The 23,544-nt window shown below is 41.4% G+C and overlaps 2 protein-coding genes across 5 annotated transcripts; one reads left to right on the top strand and one right to left on the bottom strand.

The window, feature by feature from the left end:
• On the top strand, positions 1 to 10,171 carry LOC121950972 (dynein, cytoplasmic 1, intermediate chain 2a-like). 4 transcript variants are annotated; one of them, XM_042497116.1, is made up of 17 exons: positions 1 to 106; positions 2,120 to 2,228; positions 2,328 to 2,460; positions 2,882 to 3,017; positions 3,373 to 3,435; positions 3,660 to 3,787; positions 4,872 to 4,961; positions 5,097 to 5,259; positions 5,341 to 5,440; positions 5,627 to 5,752; positions 6,358 to 6,504; positions 6,639 to 6,752; positions 6,842 to 6,975; positions 7,120 to 7,264; positions 7,375 to 7,515; positions 7,975 to 8,100; positions 8,230 to 10,171. In XM_042497116.1, exons 2-17 carry the CDS (start codon positions 2,121 to 2,123, stop codon positions 8,329 to 8,331), a joined length of 1,956 nt encoding a protein of 651 aa, XP_042353050.1. In that variant the 5' UTR covers positions 1 to 106; position 2,120; the 3' UTR covers positions 8,332 to 10,171. The 4 variants fall into 4 exon arrangements, with proteins under 4 accessions (XP_042353050.1, XP_042353051.1, XP_042353052.1 ...); XM_042497117.1 differs by having other exon boundaries at positions 2,933 to 3,017; XM_042497118.1 differs by lacking the exon at positions 3,373 to 3,435.
• Positions 9,807 to 21,882, bottom strand: LOC121950971 (calcium-binding mitochondrial carrier protein Aralar1-like). Its single transcript, XM_042497115.1, has 18 exons — positions 21,785 to 21,882; positions 21,033 to 21,086; positions 18,488 to 18,633; positions 17,150 to 17,265; positions 16,589 to 16,728; positions 16,326 to 16,472; positions 15,270 to 15,408; positions 15,050 to 15,143; positions 14,800 to 14,884; positions 14,288 to 14,369; positions 14,058 to 14,216; positions 13,142 to 13,194; positions 12,728 to 12,808; positions 12,080 to 12,220; positions 11,837 to 11,975; positions 11,527 to 11,685; positions 11,339 to 11,429; positions 9,807 to 10,607 (listed from the first exon to the last, which is right to left on the bottom strand). Exons 1-18 carry the CDS (start codon positions 21,794 to 21,796, stop codon positions 10,394 to 10,396), a joined length of 2,052 nt encoding a protein of 683 aa, XP_042353049.1. The 5' UTR covers positions 21,797 to 21,882; the 3' UTR covers positions 9,807 to 10,393.
• Between the last annotated feature and the right edge of the window lie 1,662 nt (positions 21,883 to 23,544).

The following is a 23,544-nucleotide window of genomic DNA, read 5'->3' on the forward strand; positions in this document are numbered from 1 at the left end:
TCTGCTTCCAGCATCATCAGTCTCCACCATCACTTCTCCGCAGACTTAACGCACAAAAACCTGGATTCTGCTGTCATCCGTGCTTCAATCTCACATCTCATATCAGGTATTTTAACACGCCTGCATAACCGTGTAGCTTTTATACGTGTCAGTGAACGGGGACGTGAGGCAGAAAGGCTCGGGCGTTGGTTTGCGGTGCTGCCGTCAGTGTTACCGTTAGTCGCTTATTGTGACAGCAGCTAGGCCCGCCGGACGGCCGGCTGCCATGGAGATTAGCATGCTAACACAGCCGAGACAGCAGTCTGTGCTCATAGTTCAGCCGTTAATTAGATTATACAAATGTTTGACAAGCCCTTGACCCGGTAGAAAAACCTCCACAACACGATTAAATCACCAAATGAGTGATTTATGGTGAAAAAACAAAGGGTGAAATGGAAACAATAGCTAGTTTTCATATCTGCGGTGAGTATAACAGCGGCTCTCTCTAACTATTCTGGACACTCATGACTCAAATCTAACGGGATTAACGCACCGATGTTAGTATCGGTATATTAGTTTGACGCTGCAGTGTGTATGTGATGACATGACTAGCTACATCATCATTTAAAACGCTGCTAGCTCTTACTATTAATATGTAACGTACAAGAGTTTGGCTAATAAGTCCCCAGCTGGATCCATCAACTGTTAAAAATAAATGAATACAATTAAAAAAAAAACAAAAACACAACTAAATCATTAGTTCTATAAATAGTGGACTTTTAGTTAACATAACCTCTGAGCTTGCAATAAAGACAGCAAGGGGGGAAAGAAATATCTTTAAAGGGATCAATTCAAGTCAATTTTATCTATACATCCAAATATTACAAATTTGCCTCAAGGGGCTTATTCTTGAAGTGTGATATAATTATTATTAATTATTATTAGTATTATTATGTTATTGCCCTATTGTCTCTGTGTCCTGCTCGTGAGTATTGAAGTCTACCTACAAAGCAACCAGCCCTTAGCCAAGATGGTCTAATTGCAAACACTCCAAAACTGTACCGCAGGTTTACTTTAGAGCTGAAATGACGTTTTGAAAAATTGATGAGTCTATTGACAGAAAATAAATTGACAACTATTCAGATGATCGATTACTTGATTAGTATTTTTTTCTAGAAAAACAGCAAACATTCTCAGTTTTCAGCATGTTTTCATACATAGTATTAAACTAAATATCTTTGACTTTTGGACTGTTGGATAAAAAAAGAAGGTACATTTTAGAGAGAAAACAGTCATTGGATTCACTGAGATGATTTTTGAAACAGTTGTATAACCAAAAGGAAGCTTTTTTTGTTTTTGTCTTGCTTTCCTCAGAAGTCAAGCTGGTCAAAAACACTTCAATTAAAGTGTGTGCTGAGCCGATAGAGAAAAAGAAACAGTATACTGAACAATTTCTAGGTAATAAAATAAACATTACTACTACGAAATAATCTTTTTCAGCATTCATATTTCACATATCAGTGCTGCAGTGTGCTGATTGTGATGTTTGGACCGATAGTCGCGCAGCATTATTCATCCACAGTAGCCCTGGGCCTGTCATAATGGTAACATGTGAACACCAGCCAGCTGTTGATAACAATGTTCTCTTTATCTGTTTTTTTTTTTTTTTTACATAATAACATGGCTATTTTTGAATGAATGAGGGAGTCTATTACTCCAAAAATATACAAACTAAGTAACTAAGTATAATCTATTAGACCAGGTAATTATGATTCCCTCAGTTATATTTACAAATAAATATCTTCAGTTTAGGGAATGTTAGTTAATCTGGCAATTTGCTGCATTTCTTTGCTTCATTTAATTGTAAATAGAATATATTTGGGTTTTTAAGTGATGGTTGGACAAGACAAGATATGACACGACAAAATTGTGATTGACATTTTCATATAATAACTGACAGGTTAATTGATAATGGCGATATGGATTACTAGCAGCTTGTAAGTCTATTATTCAGTATTCAGTGTAGCTTATTATGGGTGAAGCAAACTGATAAACTGAAATTCAATAACTTGGAAAAATCCAAAGGGAAAAAACGAGAGCAAGTACGTATCAGAGTGAAGATCCTCTCTTCCTCCTACAGAATGTCTGACAAGAGTGAGCTGAAGGCCGAACTGGAGAGGAAGAAGCAACGGATTGCCCAGATTCGAGAGGAGAAGAAGAGAAAAGAAGAGGAAAAGAAAAAGAAGGATGTAAGTGGTAGAGAGAAACAAGAATACCTGTAACTTCAGGTATCACAGTTGAACCTGCGGGGCTGCTGCTTTGTTTTTAGCTCGTTCTCTACTCTGCAGGGAGACTCAAAGCGTGGAGTCGAGGCGGGCGGCGGGTCCTCAGGTGGCCATGAAGACTCTGACCTGGAGAGGAAGAGGAGGGAGGCAGAGGCGCTGCTGCAGAGTGTCGGCATCACCCCTGACATACCCCACGGTAAACACGCATCGCCTGCATGCCTCTATTTTTATCTTTCACCCTCACTTATCTCCCATCGTTTTCTGGTTGTTTGCTTGATCAAACTGTGGTGTTTAAAAACTGTTAAAAAGTCACCTCTAACTTTGTGGTCTGGCTTGGTTCCAATTACTGCCACTCCCCCCTCCTCCCCATCTCACACAATATCTGAACATTTTACATGTTTTTAACTGTGTTGTGCATGACACCTAAAAGCTGCCTGCCATTTATTTCCATTCTCTCTTCTCTCCCCTTTCTCTGTCCTTTTGTGTCTCGTGTCCTCCTCACTGCATGCAAACTCAATCACTCACTCACTCATTCACACACATGCTCCATACCTCACTCCCTCACTCACTCTCTCCCTCACTCATTGACTTGCCCACTTACAAACACGCACTCACAGCTCAGCCCCTGAGGGTAGTAACAGAAGATACGTGTCTGTTTCACTACCTAGTCCCTGCCCCCATGTCTCCCTCCAACAAATCAGTGGGCAGCGATGCAGGAAGCCAAGATTCTGGGGACGGAAACGCAGGACCAAGGTCTGTGTGTGTGTGTGAGACAGAGGGAGAGATGGGGATTGGTTGTTTTAGGTCATTTTATGTAATGTTTTTGGGTTGTACCTGCATGGCAAGTGTGTGTATTAACATTGTAAAGATACTTGATGAATTCTGACCTGTCTCCTCTTTGCCTTTTCACCGGCACGCTTCCGTTTCTCGATTAACATGCACTCCGTTCTTCCTCTCTCTCTGTCTTTCTTCCTGTCTGTTTGCTGTCTCTCATATCTCTTAACTGGCTTACCTTTTGCTTGTCTCTTGGGTTTGGTTTCATCCTCTTGTTTTCCTTTCTGTCCTGTCTTTCTCTAACTAACACCATCCGGTGGTTTGGCTGTATTAGGACATTGCATTGGGATCCTGACCCCTCCACTCTGCAACTCCACTCCGACTCTGAGATGATGGGGTACTGCTCCTCCTCTCTCCTTTAGCTTGTCTTCCAACTTGATTCAGTTTTTGTGGTTTCATCTTAGATTTGTCTAAATGTGTTAATATTTTGTGTGTACATCCTTATTTATGTCTCTACATGTCAGATTTGCAGTCACAGTGCTTTGTACTGCAAACCCGTGTATGTGCTTAATTCCATGATGCGTTGTTGGTGTGTGTGTGTGTGTGTTTGTGTGTGTGTAGACGTGGAGCCGTTAGACTGGGCATGTCCAAAATGACCCAGGTGGACTTTATCCCGAAGGAAATGGTGTCCTACTCCAAAGAAACGCAGACACACACCGAGGCACCAACACACACCGATCAGAAAGCAGGTAAACAAACTCTAGGGTTCTGGCGAATTCTTAAAAAGTCTCAAGGTCATTACACACCAAGCCCCTCCTGTGCCGCTTCACGTCACTGTGTCCTGGCCAAAAAGTTGCACATTAGCACAACAAACTGACTGCCAGCACAGAGGAAATGCTGTCCCATACCAGCAGACGGCAGTCATGAAGTCAGAAACCGGAAGCCTGACATGACGCTAGTTAGCCACTTACCAAATTACCAACTCAACCCAATATTAAAAAAACAAAGCTTATTTACTGTGCATCAGTGAACATCACAAACCACCAGTTTTTATTTCATCTTGTAAAGGGCTCCTTGCATGGGCGAAATGGATTCTACAATATATATAAAATTCTACAAAAAATATAAAAAGCATGAAATGCAAGTCTCCTTCAAAAACAATCCATGGCACACTTTAGGATTTGTGTATATATTAAAATGCTTTTACTTTACACGGCAATATTCTGTAGATTGAAAAGACCAATGCATTGCGACCCACAGGTCCTCATTAGAGTCATTATCTGCTGAGGCTTACACGCCTGTGTTGTGTTACACTGATGAGTTAAGTGAGAGAATGACTCTCCTCCCATGTACAAGCCTGTTGGTCCACAAATCAAGGAAGTGATACATCAATTGAAGGGAGGGGCAGGAGAAGCAGTGAACCAACCTATCAGTGATTTCATTCTCTGACGGGCTCCACAGTCGCCCCCAATTCTGCATGTTGGAAAAAAAGCCAATAGTGCAGGACACACAGCAGCGACATGGGTCCCAGATGCTCACCAGCAGCCCAACTTTGGCTGGCCTGGTGTGTCAGAGCCTTTAGCTTCTCAATGCAAATTGTGATGTAATATGGCACAGTGTCCTTATTGCCAAAATGTCAAACAAATCATGTAGATCTTTGCATTTTTTTCCCACACCAAAAAAGTCTTAAAGGACATTTATCCCTAATCTAAAAAGGCCTAAATCAATCTTTCAAAAGTCTTAATTAAATCTGTATGTGTGTGTGTGTGTGTGTGTGTGTGTGTGTGTGTGTGTGTGTGTGTGTGTGTGTGTGTGTGTGTGTGTGTGTTCCAGATGAGGAAGAGGATGAGGAGATAACTGCTCCGCCGAAAGCAGATGATGCCCAGGAGGAGAAAGATGAACATGGCGAACAGCAGGAGGAGGGTGAGGACAGAAGTTTGTAACAGTCTTTAGACCCTTAAAAAGAGGGCTGGCTGTTAATGGCCTCTTCTTGGATACCAGTAACTGTGGCAGGCAGTCCACTCTGCCTTATATTTATACTGAATTCTCTGTGTATAGACACTCCCAAAGAGCTGACAGAAGAAGAGAAGCTGCAGGTGCTGCACTCTGAGGAGTTCCTGTCGTTTTTCGAGCGTGGCAGCAGGATTGTGGAGAGAGCTCTCGCTGAGCACGTGGACGTCTGCTTTGACTACAGTGGCAGAGATCTAGAGGATAAGGAGGGGTGAGGCACATGAGAAAAACTTCAATGACAGACAGATGGATAGGCAGGGTTAATAAATGTTTTGTTTTTTGTACCTTACAGTGACTTGCAGGCAGGTGCAAAGCTGGTTCTGAACCGACAGTTTGCAGATGAGCATTGGACTAAAAACAGAGTGGTCACCTGTCTCGACTGGTCTCCTCAGGTTGGTTATGTTTGTTATTGGTCATCACAGAAAAATCTATATTTACAAAACCGCACCCTCGGTAGGGGTTCAGCCAGAACAGACTGAAAATTGTCTGTGGTTTCTGTGTTGATTTATTTGTGACTCTTAAGTTATTCCTCCCCTGCTTCTCTTCTACATCTAAAAACACCACTGTGTCGCTCTCAGTATCCAGAGCTGCTGGTGGCTTCATACAACAACAACGAGGATGCTCCCCATGAGCCCGATGGAGTGGCACTGGTCTGGAACCTGAAGTACAAGAAGACCACACCCGAGTACATCTTCCATTGCCAGGTAAGAATTCACATGCAATTGTGCTACAAAAGGCTAGCATGAAGATATGATATTTAAACTACACTAAACCCCCCCACTTTTGACTTGAGTACCTCCTCCCTGTAATGTGAAAGAAGTCTCAAAAATGGCCAAAGGGTGTGAGGCAGTGTAAGACACACCCAGTCACCCAATCATGCCGCCTCTCGATCCACAGCACCTCCCTGTCCCCGCACCAACAAAGTTGTCGTTTGGTGAGAGCACAGTGACGGGTCAGCAACAGGGGGCTCAGTTGGTGATAAAAGCAGACTTCTGCTACCTTGATCAACCAATAACAAAATTCAATTACAATAGCCAGGTTTAACCTTTAGAGGGCAGTCACTATACGTGTTTATAACACAATATGTAGAATTTCAATACTCTACACTCAAATGTCAAGACTTGGACTTAAATCAATCAACAACGCTACTAAATACCCATATAAATCACCTTTTAACTGAAAAAAATGGTTAAACGGTTTACTTACTCTTTAAGGGGTTTATATGGCAAAATATAATGTTTCCAGCATAACTTAGGCAAATACTCAGGCAGAAGCAGATTTATTTAAATTGAATAATTTTCCTCCCCAGTCGATGGTGATGTCCACCGGGTTTGCAAAGTTCCACCCCAACCTGGTGGTGGGTGGGACGTACTCAGGACAGATTGTCTTATGGGACAACAGGAGCAACAAGCGCACCCCTGTTCAGAGAACTCCCCTGTCCGCAGCTGCACACACAGTAATGCACTGGCACTCACACACATTTATGGCTACACACACTCACTCAATTTAAGTTAATTCAATTGATATTACATCTAGCAGAATTCCCCTTTTAAGTGTATGTTAACTAACTCCTCTATCTGCTGTGTTTAGCACCCAGTCTACTGTGTGAACGTGGTGGGAACCCAAAACGCTAACAACCTGATCAGCATTTCCACTGATGGCAAAATGTGCTCCTGGAGCCTCGACATGCTCTCTCAGCCACAGGTACATTGAACCGGCATGGATTATGCACAGGCACACTGACATAGATATCAGATGGTGGAGTCTGACACTGCATGTGGTTTCTCCTGCAGGACAGTCTGGAGCTGGTGTTCAAACAGAGCAAAGCAGTAGCCGTCACCTCCATGGCCTTTCCTCTGGGTGACGTGAACAACTTTGTGGTGGGGAGCGAGGACGGCTCGGTCTACACAGCCTGTCGACATGGGAGGTGTGTGATCTTTAACCTTAGTCCTCATTGGCACCAAATGTCTTCCTAAGGACAGATTTTTGTTTGGTTTACAACCAGGATGACCTGGTGGAAAGACGGTTGCTAGCAGAAGTGCTCACGGTTATTTCTGTGTGTGCGTTACAGTAAGGCGGGGATCACTGAGGTGTTTGAAGGCCATCATGGTCCGGTGACCGGGCTGAGCTGTCACAGTGCTGGAGGGCCTGTTGACTTTTCTCATCTCTTCATCTCCTCCTCTTTTGACTGGACCGTCAAACTTTGGAGCACAAAGGTGAGACGTTTACAGTCACACACAGGCTGTTGATGTAGATGCACCATTTGTCATGTTTCTTAACATGAATCCATTTCTCTTTGTGTTCTGCTTCCTGATCTTCTGAACAGAGCACCCGTCCGTTGTACTCGTTCGAGGACAGTTGTGACTACGTCTATGATGCCATGTGGTCTCCAACACACCCTGCTCTGTTTGCTTGTGTGGACCTAGCTGGACGCCTGGACCTGTGGAACCTCAATAATGATACAGAGGTACTCACACACACACAATGCACTGAAACCTAAGACCTTCATTTCAGCATTTAAAAGAGAAGAGGGAAATGCACATATTTACTCTGTTGTTGAGAGGGTTGATAACCACTGTCACACCTGTATGCTGAGTATGTGGCCGGAGCCAGCGGGTGATTAGCTCAAAGGGTAACTTTCAGCCTAAACCCTATTTTCCCTTGTTTTTGTGTACAAGTGAGTAATGGAGACAACAGTTTTAAAATTAGTCCAATATTGAGCAAGTGCACTGCAGTCAGCAGCTGTGAAACACATTGCAATGTAACATTAATGGGCAATTGAGTTCTGTCCATGCATATGTACTAAAAATGTTTGTTTTGCCACTGAGAGGCTCAGATTACTATTTTTAGTGTCTGACAACATAATGGAAAGTACCTCTATAGAGATGGAGATCTGCTTCTTCAGGTGTTTGGTTTCCTTTTTTAGGTTCCCACCGCCAGTGTGTGTGTGGACGGGGCTCCGGCATTAAACCGTGTGAGATGGGCTCACTCTGGCAAAGAGATTGCCACTGGAGACTCAGAGGGACAGGTGCAGGTGTACGACGTAGGGGAGGTGAGATATCATTCCGTGTTTTTGTTTCAGTTATTTCCGCATAGGTTTGATCTTCTGATGCTTTCTGGCATCACTCTCTCCCAGCCTTTCTCGATGTGTTGATTCTATGTCTTGTCCTTCTTTCTAAAGCAAATCTGCGTGCCTAAGGCTGACGAGTGGACACGCTTCGTGAGGACGCTGGCTGAGATCAATGAGAACCGAGATGAAGCTGAGGAGCTGGCCAACGTCTGATGCTACAAACTCCACACTGCTAATCCATTTCTCTCCAGCACACTACACCACCTACACGACACTGCCAGAGGGGCGGTGCTCTCCTCTCTCTGGCTTCCAGCTTTTCCACCTACAACATTCATTGGCCTGAGGAGATTGGCAGAGCTAGAATGAATAGAAAGTTTTAGACAAGTTTTAGATGTGTTTTTAAAGCGTTTTAGAGAACAATAGTAGGGATGATGAATGTCATGTGTAGCAAGAGTAGAACAGAAACCACAGCGACGTGGTTGAAAGTTAAACTGACAGGAACACAGGGAAGTGATTTTCAGTGTAGATGAGACTTCTAGCTTTGATAATATCCTCAGGGCTCCAGAAACTGCTCTTCTCCTGAGGCCTCAACCAACTCAGCCCTTTTTTAAATATGCAAACCTTTGTACTTGCACCTTTTTATTACCATTTGAGTGTTTTTACATGTTTTAATATTTTCCAGACACACTTGTGCACACGGCTGGAAAACCGATAAAAATTGAAGCTGACATATCACTATCAGATCCTCTTTATCCTCGACAGCACTTGAATTTGATGACTAAAACAGCCGATGTGCTCAGACACGCACACTCTGGCCTGTGCAGAAGTGTGTCACTTACATTTCAACCACTACAATATTTAATATTTATTCTGGTGGTTGCACTTATTTAAATATTTTGTGTATTGTTTAAAAATGCTGCTTTGTACTAAAAGCTTGAGTAAAACATTCCTAAGATTAGCACTACAAGCTTTTTACCAGGCAAAATCTGTTAGTGTACTTGCCTTGAATTTATTGACACCAGTACAGTTTAAAAGTGATTTCTGTACCAAAGGTTATTCTTTTATACTACACGTACCTGTGTAATGAGTAGTAGAAACAGTTTCCTGACGTATCCTCTTTATGAGGATCTAAATAAACTACATGAAGTTTCAAAAGGAGATTTAAAGCTGAGGTTGGAAATGAGTTTTCACCACAGAACATTATATAATTTTCATTATTTTCCTTTTCCATCCAATGTTTAATTCCTTCCAGGATGCAGCAATCCAACCTCAGCAGGCTGGTATAAATTTCAGCTTCAAATGCTTTCTCTTTAATGTTAAAAAAATGCGCTTAAAATGCACTGTAGCAACCATATTTGATATGAACGAGATCAGTATTCTGCATAAACTAATTGTACTGTATTCTTTAATGTTATTGTTCCTGACACAGTTAATGGTTGCACTTTTCCATTGGAATAAAACTCAAAGACCTATTGGTAAAATTAAAACCATATGGATGATTTATTTCAATAAAATACAATGACTGAATTGAGATACATTTAATTTATTAATATCTAATTCTCTCATGATTCTTGTTTTATCAAGAAAACACTTAATCGAAAAGTTCTGTACATCAGTGAGTTATTCTCAGAGACCAGGACCGAAGGCCCCACATTGCCATAACATTACAGTTACTGTGTAATGATGCTGACTGAACGTTACGGACCTTTGTCTTGTAACATTTTCCTTCCTGTCAATGTGCTGTCTCAGTACAGTTATACAATATGTACAGTATGTAGCCTCCTGCGTGACGACCAACCCAGAGTGAAGCCCCACACACCATGCTGACCAATCTAATATTTCCTATGCCCGCTGTCCAAAAGAGAAGTCCTACTCGTACTGAGTATCAGACGGAAAACAAAAATCAAATCAGCTACTCATGAGAGACAGGAGTGCCCGAGGCTCTGTTTTATACCAATGCTGGAGAGAAAAACACAAAAGATGGAGGTACCAGGAGTGTACAGCCACTGAAGATACAACACAGTCAGCGCTCTGATCCCATCGCTGTCTGCTTTGTCAGCCAGCTCTCCACCTCTGGCTGGGCAACAGTGGAGCACACCTTCACCCTGGTGTTTGTTCCTATATTATCGCCCCCTTTTCGTGGAGTGTATTTTTATTTGTGTGCGTTTGTGTGTGTGTGTGTGCGTGTGTGTGTGTTTGTGTATCTATCTAAGTGTCTGGCTCCTGGTAGAGGAGGAGAGGGATGATGGCGAAGTGATATGGAGATTCAGACCTCTTATGGGGCCTGAGCCGGAGGGGCAGTGGCTGGCTCTGGGTGATGTATGGAAGCCACGCCAGAGGACTTAAATTTGGGGAGGTGGAGGCCAAATTTGTTCTCCACTCCGGCAAAGGTAGCTGCGGCCAGGCGGTAGCCTCCAACGTGGTCGGCGTTAATGGGAGGAAGTTCCGAGATGCGAGACTTTGGTGTGGGCTCAGATCCTGATGGACGACTGCAGAGAGGAGGAAATGAGTAATGATTACATAAACATAATGACATTTTTAAAGGAAGGGAAAATGTATGGTTGTAGCATTTTTAGTTACATTTACAATACATGTTTTTTTATGGCAAAAGTCCTTGTTCATTTTATTGGAAGCTACTGGTTTAAAATACTTCTCTTCTGAGAAGTCACGATAGAAAATAGGAAAGTAGTAGGCTGGGATGGTATCACAATATTGCGGTATACCAGGGTTTTTAGAAACTCTGAAGGTATGTTTTTCAATACCCTTATAAATACAAGCCCTCCCTTTTTCTATCAAACTCATTGTAACTAGTGCACAGCACGCACCACCAGAGCTCAGTCTCTGCTCTTTACTGGTGGAACAGGCAGGTAAGTTGAAAGACACCTAGTAAATTAGTGAATTAAGGATTTATTTTGACCAATCAGATCTGGTGAGTGTGTTTCTGTTTTGTTTGAATGAAGCGTGTTTTATGATGAGTTGCCTCACACCCTGGTGAAATTTCAGGACGGTATAAAATATTACATACCACCCAGGCCTACAAAAAGTAGTGTATCCTGATGTTTATGTGTAAAGTTGCTGGTATGTTGGTCTACAAAGTCAAAACCTTGCTGGTACTCTGCCGTTCAAAAGCTTTGGATCATTATATTAATGTTCTTCTTTCCTGCAATAATGGCTATTGGAACAGGTATAGAAACAATATAATTCCCCCAGATCAACGTACTGTCCTCCGAAGTCAATGTAGAACCATCGCTGTAGGAGCTCATAAGTCACCAGAGTCACACCAAACTGAGGAGAAGACCGGCACATACGAGCTGCAGAAAAAGAGACACATGATTCAACATGGTTTACATGCAAATCAATCTGGGACACACACTGTGTCTACACATGCAGGAGTTCACAAACACACACCTCCAGCTCCTTTCCACAGAGCCCTGAACCCCTCCTCTCTCATAATCTTCCTAAAGCAATCGATGACTCCTGAGTAAGTGGTCTGTCCGGCCCTTGCTGCAACTTGCAGACGCGTCTTGATGACATCAGCGGGTGTAACAAGGGAGGCTGCAGGGATACCTGGGAAACAGTTATGAAGGCGTCAGATTAGCCATGTTTGTCAGTTGAATGGTTTAAATTCTCTCATGCTTTTTTAAAACAAAAATATATACAGTGCAGGTACAGCGCTGTCTGACTGCTCCTGCTGTTCTTGGTCGTTATCTGCGGTTACCTGCTATCGCTCCAGCAGTGAGGAGCTGCAGGGGCCCCAGCCTGCCTTGCTCGTCAGCAAACTGTTTCTTGAGGTGAGCGTACGCAGGGAAATAGATGGCAGAGAAGGGGATGTCTCTCAGGAAACATGCTTTAGCACCCTACAGAGAAACATAACAGACGCATTTGAGCCCCTGATTTTTGGTGAGGCATTTTCACATCTGGAGCCTGAGAGAGGAATGTGGTGCTTTCAAAGACACATCACCTTATAGAGGCCGAAGAAGCCCAGGTCACGAACGACACTGACAGCGCTGACTCGAGGTCCAGTGGTGATCTCACCTGCCACCTGCAGGCGAATCTTCACAATCTCCAGAGGGTTGGTGAAGATCACCTGAGAGCCTCCAGCCTGGAGACATGAGGGGAAGAAGAGGTTGTTCACACATTAACATAGAAATAGCACTCCTCCTGCACCTTCACATGTGCGCAGCTGAAGGATAGGAGCCAAGTCTCACTCATGAAAAGTATTAAAAGTTAAAAAATATATATATATTAAATCCTGATCAATCATTTATGTTGCCATTTCCTTAAAAGATATGGTACATGGGCCAACGTGTGTAAGGATGAGGAACACTATCAAACACAAAAACAGAATTTGCCATTGGACAACTTAACAACTTAACTCTGGATGGGATAAAGCATTGCAGTCCTCTGATAGTAATGCCACTAGGAGCTCTGCAAGCCAGCTAATAACAAATAAACAGACTGCATGCAAGAGTTACTTTTTAAAGGCCTTGACAACTACAAAGACGAACGTCCTTGAGTAACTGACTACATTTCTTTTTATCTAGTGTTCATTTATGCATTCACAAACAGACGGAGCTGGATAAAAGAGGGTTTGGGACATGGTACTTACACAACCACCAGCTAAAACCTCAGCAAAGAAAGGAATTGTGTCATCCTTGTTGGTGAACTTGTCTCTTACAAAGTCATTCACCTGTGGGACACAAACACAAGGATTTTAGAGTAATACTGATAAGTCACTTAGTATTGTCTTGCCTTTTAAATTTTTTCCTAATGTAATATCTTTCATGCTACAAAAATTTACATTACATTTACATACATTTTTCATTTGTGGAACCTTTTGTTTCATTTTGTTTTCATTTTCATGTGTTGTGTTGCGTTATTATTGCCAACATGCAGTAAATGTTGGTGAAGAGGGTCATATAAAATAAATTATTATTACAAATGTAACATAACAAGTGTGTATGCAAAGTGAACATGAAGTGGAGTAGGGCTATGTGATATGCATGTGAGGGGAGGCACTCACTGTGAGTTTGATGGCCTTCTCAGGTGCCACACCTATAAGCTGAGGGACCAGACCTGTGGGGCATCATGGGAGAATGAGTAACAGGAGAATCTAATTTTATTAGTATAAGTGAGCTATGAGGAATTAGATGAGATATCCAAAGGAAATAAGAGGATGGAAAATAAGACAAGGGGTCAAAAACATGAAGGTGAAAACTGAAAGAGACAGACAGCTTTTACTGATTATCTGAAAGATAAGGACGCTTCAGAGAGGAAAGAGCAGCACTCATAAAGGTTGATCAAAGTAGGAGTAGTTTGTATTTTGTATGATGTAACACAGCCCAAAAGAAAGTATGCTGTAAAGGCTGCTGGTTCATTTCAGCAAGAAAAATAGCAAACATTTAAATTCCTATAAAGGAATACTTCACTCACAAAATGATCATCTATTACATTATGTCAAACTTATGAAGGAAACTCCTGTGCACCTTAACAGTGAACAAAGAATCCAAATACGGCAGAAAAAAATCTTGATGAATTAAAGTAATACTGCATAAACAGTCTCACACATGAACGAGTAGCGTGCCTCAACACCACAATGCATGAGCAGAGCTGAAATACACTCTCACACAGGCACGTCACATGCAAAATAACAAAAAAGTGGACAAAGATTAAACAAGTCTAAGATAAATAAAATAAGAGCCAGGACATTAAAAAACAACTCACTGGTGTTCTTTTAGAAGTTGTTTTGCTCTTGAATTTTTTTACTGTGTTGTTTTCATATTTTTCTTTTGTTTTGTATATTAAAATTTTTCCTGTGTATTTTTTATGATTTTAAGTGTAAAACACTTTGTGACATTGGTTTTGATAAGTGCCACAAATTATTATTATTATTATTGTGAGTGCACACAGGGAATAACACAGGTGTCTCTGTGGCCTACCTCTATAGAAGCCGAAGAAGCCCTCGTAGCGAAGCACCTTCTTAGCACAGTCAAAGCTGTTCTTGTACATCAGCTCTCCAACAAAGGATCCCGTTGACCTCTGGTTCTGCATACGAGTCTTGACCAAGTCGATGGGGTACACTGCCGTTGCTCCCGTGGCTGTGTAAACACACATCCGTAAATTAGATGTCTCAGACAGCCATCTGCCTCACAGGTCAAAGGTAACTCACCTCCAGCGATGGAGCCCAGGGTGAACCTGTAGGCCGACTCTGCAACCTGGAGCCACACAGGCCTGGAACTATCCCCATGGGCCTGATGGGAAAATTACATACGGGACATTTAATTTACAGTATGAACATTTGTTATGATGATGTCAATGATGCCACTGCTGTTAACTGTGGTGTGAATGTAAAATTTGTGATATTATTGTAAGAAGCTCTGGTGTTAAAACCTTTGAAACCTGAGCAAATTGGTTTGATTTTTTTTTTTAAAAAACATGGGAAGAAGGCAATGAACACCCAAAGAAGAAATCACCCCAAAATTAGCAAGAAATTAGTAATTTGTGCCAAATTGCTCATTGCCTTTTCGCCCCATGTTTTGAAAATAGTCACACCAATTCGCTCTGGGTTCAAAGGTTTAAATACATTTTACAGTCAGTTACATACTGATCTGATTTTATGTAAATGATGACAACTTAATCACTAGTGAGGACTTGCACATACAGACATAAAAGGTTTCATACCTGTTTTTGGGTTTCAGCCAGGTGGTGAGGCATAGAGCCTTCCTCTAACGGAGCTATCCTCTCAATGTCAGCAAAATTCAGGCGCCTAATACACACATATTTATTCCCCTGTTATTTACCCTCAACATACAGATCAAATTATTTTTCAGGAATTATCAGTTAAATGCAGAAGTATGAGGTGAATTCAAGGACTTGGACCTTACAGAGTATATCACAGACATCAACTGAGTATCAGAGCGAGTGTGTTTACCCAGAGGGGGAGTGCAGGCCTGACAGCTGGTACAGGATGTCAATTTCCATGGGAGTGATCTGACCAAACTTATTGGCAGCATGAACAAACTCCTCTGCAGAGACAGATATAAGAGAAAAATACTTTTTTAAAAAAACATGGACATTCCTGACACACACACATAACATCTTTAGCTTAAAGTCAAAGACACAACATTTCTGTAATGTCACAATTTGTGCACCTTTGGTCACGAGTGTGTCATTCCGCGAGCCAGCCAGTGTGCTGTAGATCTTGCGAATCAACTCCATGTTGTTCAGGAGGGAGTTGAAGGCATTGAAGTAAGAGAAACTGACCAGGTGAGAGGTGCTGCCACCTGCAGCCTGATAGAAGAAAGACATGTCAGGCATGGGGGTTTCCGTTTTCAGCCGTTTCTGTAATACACGAACCTACATCTATGTAAAAATGTGTTATTAACTGACACGTGTCACAGTGTCTGAACGGGTGGTGCTGACGGTAAAAAGAGAAGAAATTCAGACACTGACTGAAACTGAAGTGAATATTACGTGTTACAGTGTTGGACTGGGTGCCGCCGCGAGGACAGAGTTCTCCGTTTGTTAATCAGTGGCGATAGGACAATTCTAATATTCTTATATTGCTTAATATTCTTAATAACCATACAAAAATGTATTTCTATAGAGCAAAATATTTTTAAGATTTTTAAGTTGATGCTATGAGAATCTCAGATAACTCAGGGTAACACCACTACATTTAACCCTTTCAAAAAGTGTCTGAGATGCTTGGGATTATGTAAACCCCTGTTGAAGGAGAACACTGGAGAGCCTGAGTAAACTACTCATTTATTTGCAAAATTAGAAACCTACCACAAGTTGAAATTGACCACCAATATGCTAATAATAACCACAGTTGCAAAGCAGATTAGGATTTACTTCTGCTGAGTGTGTACACTTACATAATCCCACAGCTCAGTGTGGGTTATACTGCCACTAGCCAGTGATCAAAACTTAAGTACAGTTTTCATAGTTTGGGGCTAGTGAAAAACTTTATGTCCCTGTTCTCCTTGAAGTATTAACAGTTTGCTACTCCAAAAAGTGGGAGATGATGTAGCCTAGTAAAAACTGAAATGACTAAGCTTCCAGCTATGAAATTTAATTTAGAGCAAACTGTCGTTATCTGAAAATAACACTCCTCCTCCAGTCAATCAGAGCTGAACATTCGCTGTGGCCAAAAGTGATAAAAACTACTGACAGTAAGCTCTCTGTGGACGCACAACACTCACAGAGACAAGGTTCTCCTCCACAAACGGTGTGAGCATGTGGTGTCTGATGGTGGCCATAATGTCACTGAAGTCCATGGCAGTGATGACGCCATTCTTCCCTTTGTCCTTTTGGGCGAATGCCTGGCGTGCATGCTCCAGTTGCAGCTCCTATAAATCACGACACCACCAAGTTAAGTCTAAAAAATAGTATGGAGTGGATAGAGAAAAACAAAACAAAGAAAACAATAAAACTCTGATCAATGTGTGTGTGTAACCGCCCACACCTGCAGGAACTGGGTGAATTCGAGGTAGCTGAGGTGTTTTTTGCGGTCGTTCCCAAAGTGCAGACGGATGAACTCACAGTCCCAGTTGAAGGGAATGTGGTGGTGCACTGTGGTCTGACTAAAGATGTCCCGCACATTCTCTGCAATTAAACAAGGAATCAATCTTTCAGACAAATTTCGTAAACAATAGTTAAGTCATTAAAATGCCACAACATAAACTTTTGTATGAGTGACAAAAGAAAGTAAGTAGAGGTAGGAAGTAGAGAGGAACCACTGTGTGAGAGCTATTATGTAAGACCATCCATGTGTAATGTCTTAGACCGAGGAGTAATCTGGTTAACAATCCCATGTTAGGAAATTTTTCTCCACAGTGCACTGCAGGAAAACATGCAAATAAAGACATCACCGATGGATTCTGCAGTACTGCAGCTAAACTTGAGAACTTCCTCTAAAAATACTTGAAAATATTCTACAGTGCTTTACTTATATCATTTTTGTTTCTGTTGAAATCGCGTGAACTGAACTCAAAGTGAAAATACAGACAACACATTTGGCTCGTACCAAAGGAAATGTTTCCGGTCCCATTCTTGTCAAACAGCTGGAAGGCGACTATGAAGAGAGTGTCAGGGGCACACAACACCGATTCAAATGCAAGAAACTCCTGGAAAGAGATCAGCCTGCAATTGTTGATGCATATGTGGTGGAAAAGAAAAATAATATATGGTTAAAATAAAAATCAAAGACTTTATAATGAAGACAAGATCAGAGTATAAAGTACAGCTTATAGGACTAGTTCACAGAAATAACACACAGGCACGAATAAAAACCCAATTTTCTCTTTTTTATCATTTGGTATGAAAAGATTTGCTAACATCAAATGTACAGTGTTTTTATATTAAATGGTAAGTTCAGGGATTTTCTTTTTAAACTGGACCCTATTTTCCCATGTTTTTGCGTTTAAGTGACTAACAGGAACATCACTTTTCTCATCTTGTATTGGGCGACAGTGCTGCAGTCCACAAACGGGCTGCAATGTGCAATTCAGGGCTGTTCTCACTGTCAATGTACGTCCACTGAAAATGCTTGTTTTTTCCACTGTCAGGCTCAGATTATTACTGTGTCTGACAACAGTGTAGCATCCCTACAAGGATATACCTTTTATTAAAAGAGTAAGATGCTTTTTGTTTAACGTCAAGCAGCACAGAAATTACTATTGCCACTCTCATCAGACTGAGTTTAAAATAAACAGCAATTTTATCATTTTTTCAGGAACTTAATTCAAAGTCAACAGAAACCAAATTAAACTCACAAAAGCTGTCTTGGTTCTTCTTCCCAGTGTCCTAACAATCACCAACTCTACTTTGGTTGAATTCATCTCATAATTCACCCAGTTACATGTGAAAATATACTGGCTCTAGTTACACCAAAAAAGATTTTACTCTTTAACAAAAGGTCTGTCTCTGTAAGGACGATTTCAATAAAGTTGTCAGACACTTATTGATGTTCCATTAGTCACTTAAACACGGAAAACGGGAACACGGGAAAATTGGATCCAGGTTGGAAAATACTGAATGGAACCTTAAACTGATAAGCAAGACAGCAAATGACCTATGACAGACAGATAATGTCTTTCATTTCTGGGTAAAAATGAACATTTTTCAAGAGGGTTTCCTGACCAGATCTAAACATTAGGTCATTTGACCTGCATGCAAGTTGTGCACACATAACAGCATGCACATACAGTCTGTCAAATGAGAGTCATTGAGTTTTATCTTATCTGTGAGTGGCAATAATGTCGACTACTGATCAGACGAAGGTCAATAAAGTGTTGATTAGTAATGATAAGTTGTGTGCAAGCTTCTGTGTGTTCATGCACACTGTGTCAGTGCAGTTGCATACCCGTCCTTTGTGGTGTCAGCGACGGCAGCGATGAGCTGTACAGTTTTGGGGTTGTGGTGGATCTGCGTGTGTAGTCCTAGATACCTCTGGACAAAGTCTCCTGGGGTCATGAACCTCTCTCCATCTTTGTCCACTACACTGGCATACTGAGGGGAGAAACAAAGAATAACAGCAGCATGAGACCCAATCCTTTACAGGCACCAGCCTCTTTTCCTTCAACCATAAATAAACTGACCATCAGTGACTTTATTTAATAAACAGTTACAACTCCCAGTTCTCCTAGAATTGATCTTTGTCACTAGCATGACTTTACATTAACAGCTTTGTTTACCCTCACGGTGCCCTTGATAATGACCTGTTTAGTGAATGTCCAAAGGCACAAGTGTGCAGCATGACAAGTACATGGCTCTGAGTGGACCACAGGTCAGCAGTAGTATTACAATGTATGTTGTAGTCCCTCGTCAGTTAAAATTTAGCGTCAGACGCTGTGAACATACACGTTATATGGTGTATGTTTTTGCTGACTTGTTCTCTGTTGTGGTACAATCTAACTAAGTACAATTACTCAAGTCCTATACTTAAACGCATATTTGAGGTACTTGTATCTGTGTCTGTTTTTTCCATGCCACTTCACAGATCTACTTTAATATATTCAAGAGATGATTATTGTACTTTTTTACGTTCCTACATTATCTGAAAGATTTAGTTACCAGCTACTTTACGTATTAAGATTGCAAAAAAGCATGAGAAACGTTTAAAGTTTGATATTTTGTTATAATTTAAACTACATAGTTCATAAAAGTACAGCTGATCATTTAGCCAATTGACAGAAAATTAATTGCAAACTATTTCCGATTAACATTTAAGTTGTTTTCTAATTTATTTTGAGTAATTTTGAGTTTTGGGGGTGCTGTACTTTAAAAACTTGATTAAGTTCATGTTCCTGATTATATTTACTTAATTTTACTTACGCAACATTTTCAATGCAGAACATTTACTTGTATCTGAGTAATTTTACAGTGTGTTATGGATACTTTTACTTCGGTTAAGGATTAGAATACTTCCTCCACTACTGCTTCTCTGTGACTTTTTACAGATGCAAATTATTATTAACACAAAAACATAATCTCCGTCATTGGTCTTTCATGAAACTTTGCTGATGATTCTTGCAGCATATGAGGGTCACCATTCTTGCAGTTGGGGCATGACATGTTAAGAATTACACTGTCCTACATTTTCACACGCAGGAGCTTGAACACATGCACCAATGTCCGCTTGAGCTTGTAAGCTATTTGGCCTTTGCACATCAGAGTACTGACAACTGCATGCCCACACGACTATCACATGGTGAGTAACACAATCGCAATAGCAGAACATAGTGGGGCGAGGTGAAGGTTAACCAAATCCACTCAGTCACTGACGACATCTCATGTTCCTACACAGACCACTCTACCTTCATATCCTCTCACATGTAACAGTGACTCACATTGTTTCTATATACATAATATGAGCACCAGTGTGACACTGTGCTCTCTGATCCGTTAAGTACAAAGACATTTAGGTCCTTGCTTGTGCTGTAACAATCAAGTTTGTAACAAAAAGTGACAATATTACACATGAACAGAGACTTGAACCCTGGACCCTCACATTTAAAGTGCTGAGATACCGAGACTATCAATGACACTCAAACACGTTCCCTAAACATCCCATGACGATCAAAGCAGACTGAGGCTGTGAAAAACAGGACTTGCAGTACTGAACCAACATAACAACTCCACTCATACTAACTGCTGCTGCCTCAACAAATATGACCGGCAATTGCGTTTCAGCATTAATTTCTGTCACAAAACACAATAATTTTAGCCTAACTGATACACGTGATCACTGACAAGCTATTCTGTTACTGTTACTCAGGCTTTACTGTAAAAACAGGAGCCTGTGCTGGATTTTTAGCCGTGGCTAATGCTGTAATTCAAACCCCATGACAGACCTACAAGCTCCTTGTCCAAGTGAAAACACTGCTGGGTGAGCTGTTTTCTAAATGCTGTGAGTACTAACAAGGTCCAAGAAATGAGACCACAGCACCCTTATCCTTGCATCCTTACAGCGGCTCCTCATTCATTTCCTTCTGTCTATTAATCTTTTCAAGGTCTCACTCCTTCAAGCACCACCAGACTGCTCAGATCCTGGGACAGGGCTTTTTCTATAGCTGCTCCTTGGCCCTGGCCAAGTTGCTCATCATGGTTTTTTTTTGTGCTTTTGAAAGAAATTAAACTTTCCCAGGTTTCATGGGTTTAAATGCTAGTAAAAGGCATCTGAATGTAGCACAAGGAAACTGATGTGTATACTCAGGTATTAAAGAGTTAAGCACCTCTTTTTTTGTATAGACTACTGAGAAATAAATATATATTATAACATTGCTAAAATAAAGTTTAAGGGTGGCCTAAGATTATTGCACAGTACTGTACATCTATGACTAATGTGACATGTATAAAAGAAACATTTAAGACAGATTTTGTAAGGCTTAAATAAGTGCAAACTTTACCTTCTGGAAGATTGATTTCAGCTCACTTGGGTCCCCACGTTTGGTAGATTGCACCTAAAACAACACATTAAAACAACATTATGACCCTGTTCTGTCAATTCACAAAAAGGCTGCAGTTTAAAGCAAGTGTTGCAGGCGGTGTACTGAACATAACATGTAGCAAAACAAGCGGCTCTGACTTAAAGTCTCCTTGAAACGTCCACTGCTGTGAAGGAGACTCACAGCTCACTGCAGGCATGACACACAACCAAAGCGAAACGACTACACTCTGGCATGTCAAGCTGAGCAAGTTTAGGCAGCTAGCTAAACAGTCAATCGGCCAGACCTCTAAACACTCAAACTAATGTTACAGCTGGGTAACCGGCTAGCAAGCACAAACTACACATATGAAGAGGGCACAAACCGTTGCAATGACACGTTAAGCTTTAAAATGGCAAAATGCGCGAGGACGAGAGCAAAGCGACAAAGTGTCGACTGCTGCGAAAAAGAGCCAGCTTTGAGGTTTTATCACGGGAGTCTGGTAGCTGTTTAGCATTATCTCGCTAACTTGGAGGTTGTCTCATCAAGGCCACCGGGCGGCAGCTAGCCCAGGGATGCTACAGCCTCACGGTACACCGCCGCAGAGACACCTTGCCCGGCCGGGACCGGGGAGTCTAGCTTTAGTAATTCCTACACGACAAAACGAGCAGAAGGCATGCAGATATGTTAAAGTAGAGGTTTGAAAATCGCTAAGAGAGCGATGCCGAAGTCACCTTGACCGCCATGCTGGTTTGACGTCACGTACAGTGAGCGAGGAAGGCGCAGACGCCCTCGTGAGTGTAGTCAAGTCTGATGAAGGCACTGATGAGGGGTCATCAAACGACCTCACAGAAATATGTAACCGATAAATCAGTCAGCCGGTGAAGGTCATAATCAATTATCCTCCAACCAACGTTGTCAAATCACTTAAGGGTAACGAGTTAAGTCTTTATTGTGATAAGGAGACTGTATCCTGTACCACATAAGTATGCACTCGTGCATGCTCTCTCTCTCTCTCTCTCTCTCTCTCTCTCTTCACACACACACACACACACACACACACGCACACAGCGACACAGAGGCTGATGCAAGTAATGTTTATCTTGCAGCAGGGACGCAGCACCAAATTCTGGGTCCTATGATTGAGCAGTCTCTGTGGGCCCCCTGCCCTCCCTGCTGAAAAAAACTGCTTGTCCATCTTAAGATGGTTGGTTGACCAGCTGGTTTGACCAACTTAAGGTATGTCTTTGAATATTTTTTCTAATAACAGGTTTATTTCTATTTGCCACCGCACTAGCCGTCTGTTTCCCTCTTAATCCGTGGGTGCATTCTGAATCACATGCTTTGTACTTTTATATCCCTTTTACACCAAAATTTATGCATGCACGCAGGTTTTACAAGCTGGGGTAAACCTGCTAAAATAGGCTATAGAATGCTTTTTCATTGTTAGTAGATCAGCTGCTATCCAGAGCAATTAACAATCAAGCTTCATTTTCACTGTGCCTGCTGTTCTGCTGCTTCATCTGTGCCCAGGGTATATTCTCCACTACAACCTTCAAAAGTATAAAATCAGTTTGCAGTAACAGATGTTTTGATTATGATGGCCCCAACAAGTAAATTAATATGTGCATGAATACCCTGTTTTTAAGGGTATATAAGGTGCCAAAGTGCATTTAAAAAAGCATCAAAATAGAGCTTGTTCATCAAAAAAAAAAATCTGGGGGATGATCCCCACTGAATCCCTACAGAGGTCCAGACTAAGCCCCCAATGTCTTCAAATCCTGGGAATGCCCTTGGTTGCTGCTATTATAGTATTACTACTACTACTACTACTACTACTACTAATAGCCCAGCAGTGCTGTTACTGCAATATACTGCTATTACTATTGTGTAAATGACCTTTTCTTTATCCTTCAAACCTTACTGACTTTATTCCACCATCCAGTATATGTAACTAGAAATAAATACAGTAAAAGTGAAAATATTTCTCAGCACCAAAATAAACAATTGCTATCTCACTGACCTTGGTGAGGTGTCCATATGAGGTATCAACAGTGTTTGTTGTCACTGATAAGGCTGTGACCTATTACAGTATATCCACAAACTGTAGCACTTGCCACAGCATGTGTTATGTAACTTTGTTTAATATTCCAGGTAATGCCTTCAGTTGTAAGAGGTAATGTCCCATAAAGAGGTGTTCAAGGATATGCCTGGTTTCAGAGGGCGGGTGGGACAACTGGGGCTGAAGACCTCCACTATGCTTGCACAATCACATACATTGCAATATTCAAGATGTGAATCAATTCATGGAAATTCTAGTTTAAGCAGTATAACATTATATTATTTCATCATGACTCATTTTAGGAGTAATCGATTACCAAATGTTAACATTATATCACAAGATGGATATTTTTCAAGGACACTTCTTCACTTTTATCTGCATTCTATCAGTAAAAACGACACAAGTGTAACACTTTTTGGCTCCACTGATCTC

This window comes from Plectropomus leopardus, chromosome 12, assembly GCF_008729295.1.
Source record: "Plectropomus leopardus isolate mb chromosome 12, YSFRI_Pleo_2.0, whole genome shotgun sequence".
Taxonomy (NCBI): Eukaryota; Metazoa; Chordata; class Actinopteri; order Perciformes; family Serranidae; genus Plectropomus; species Plectropomus leopardus.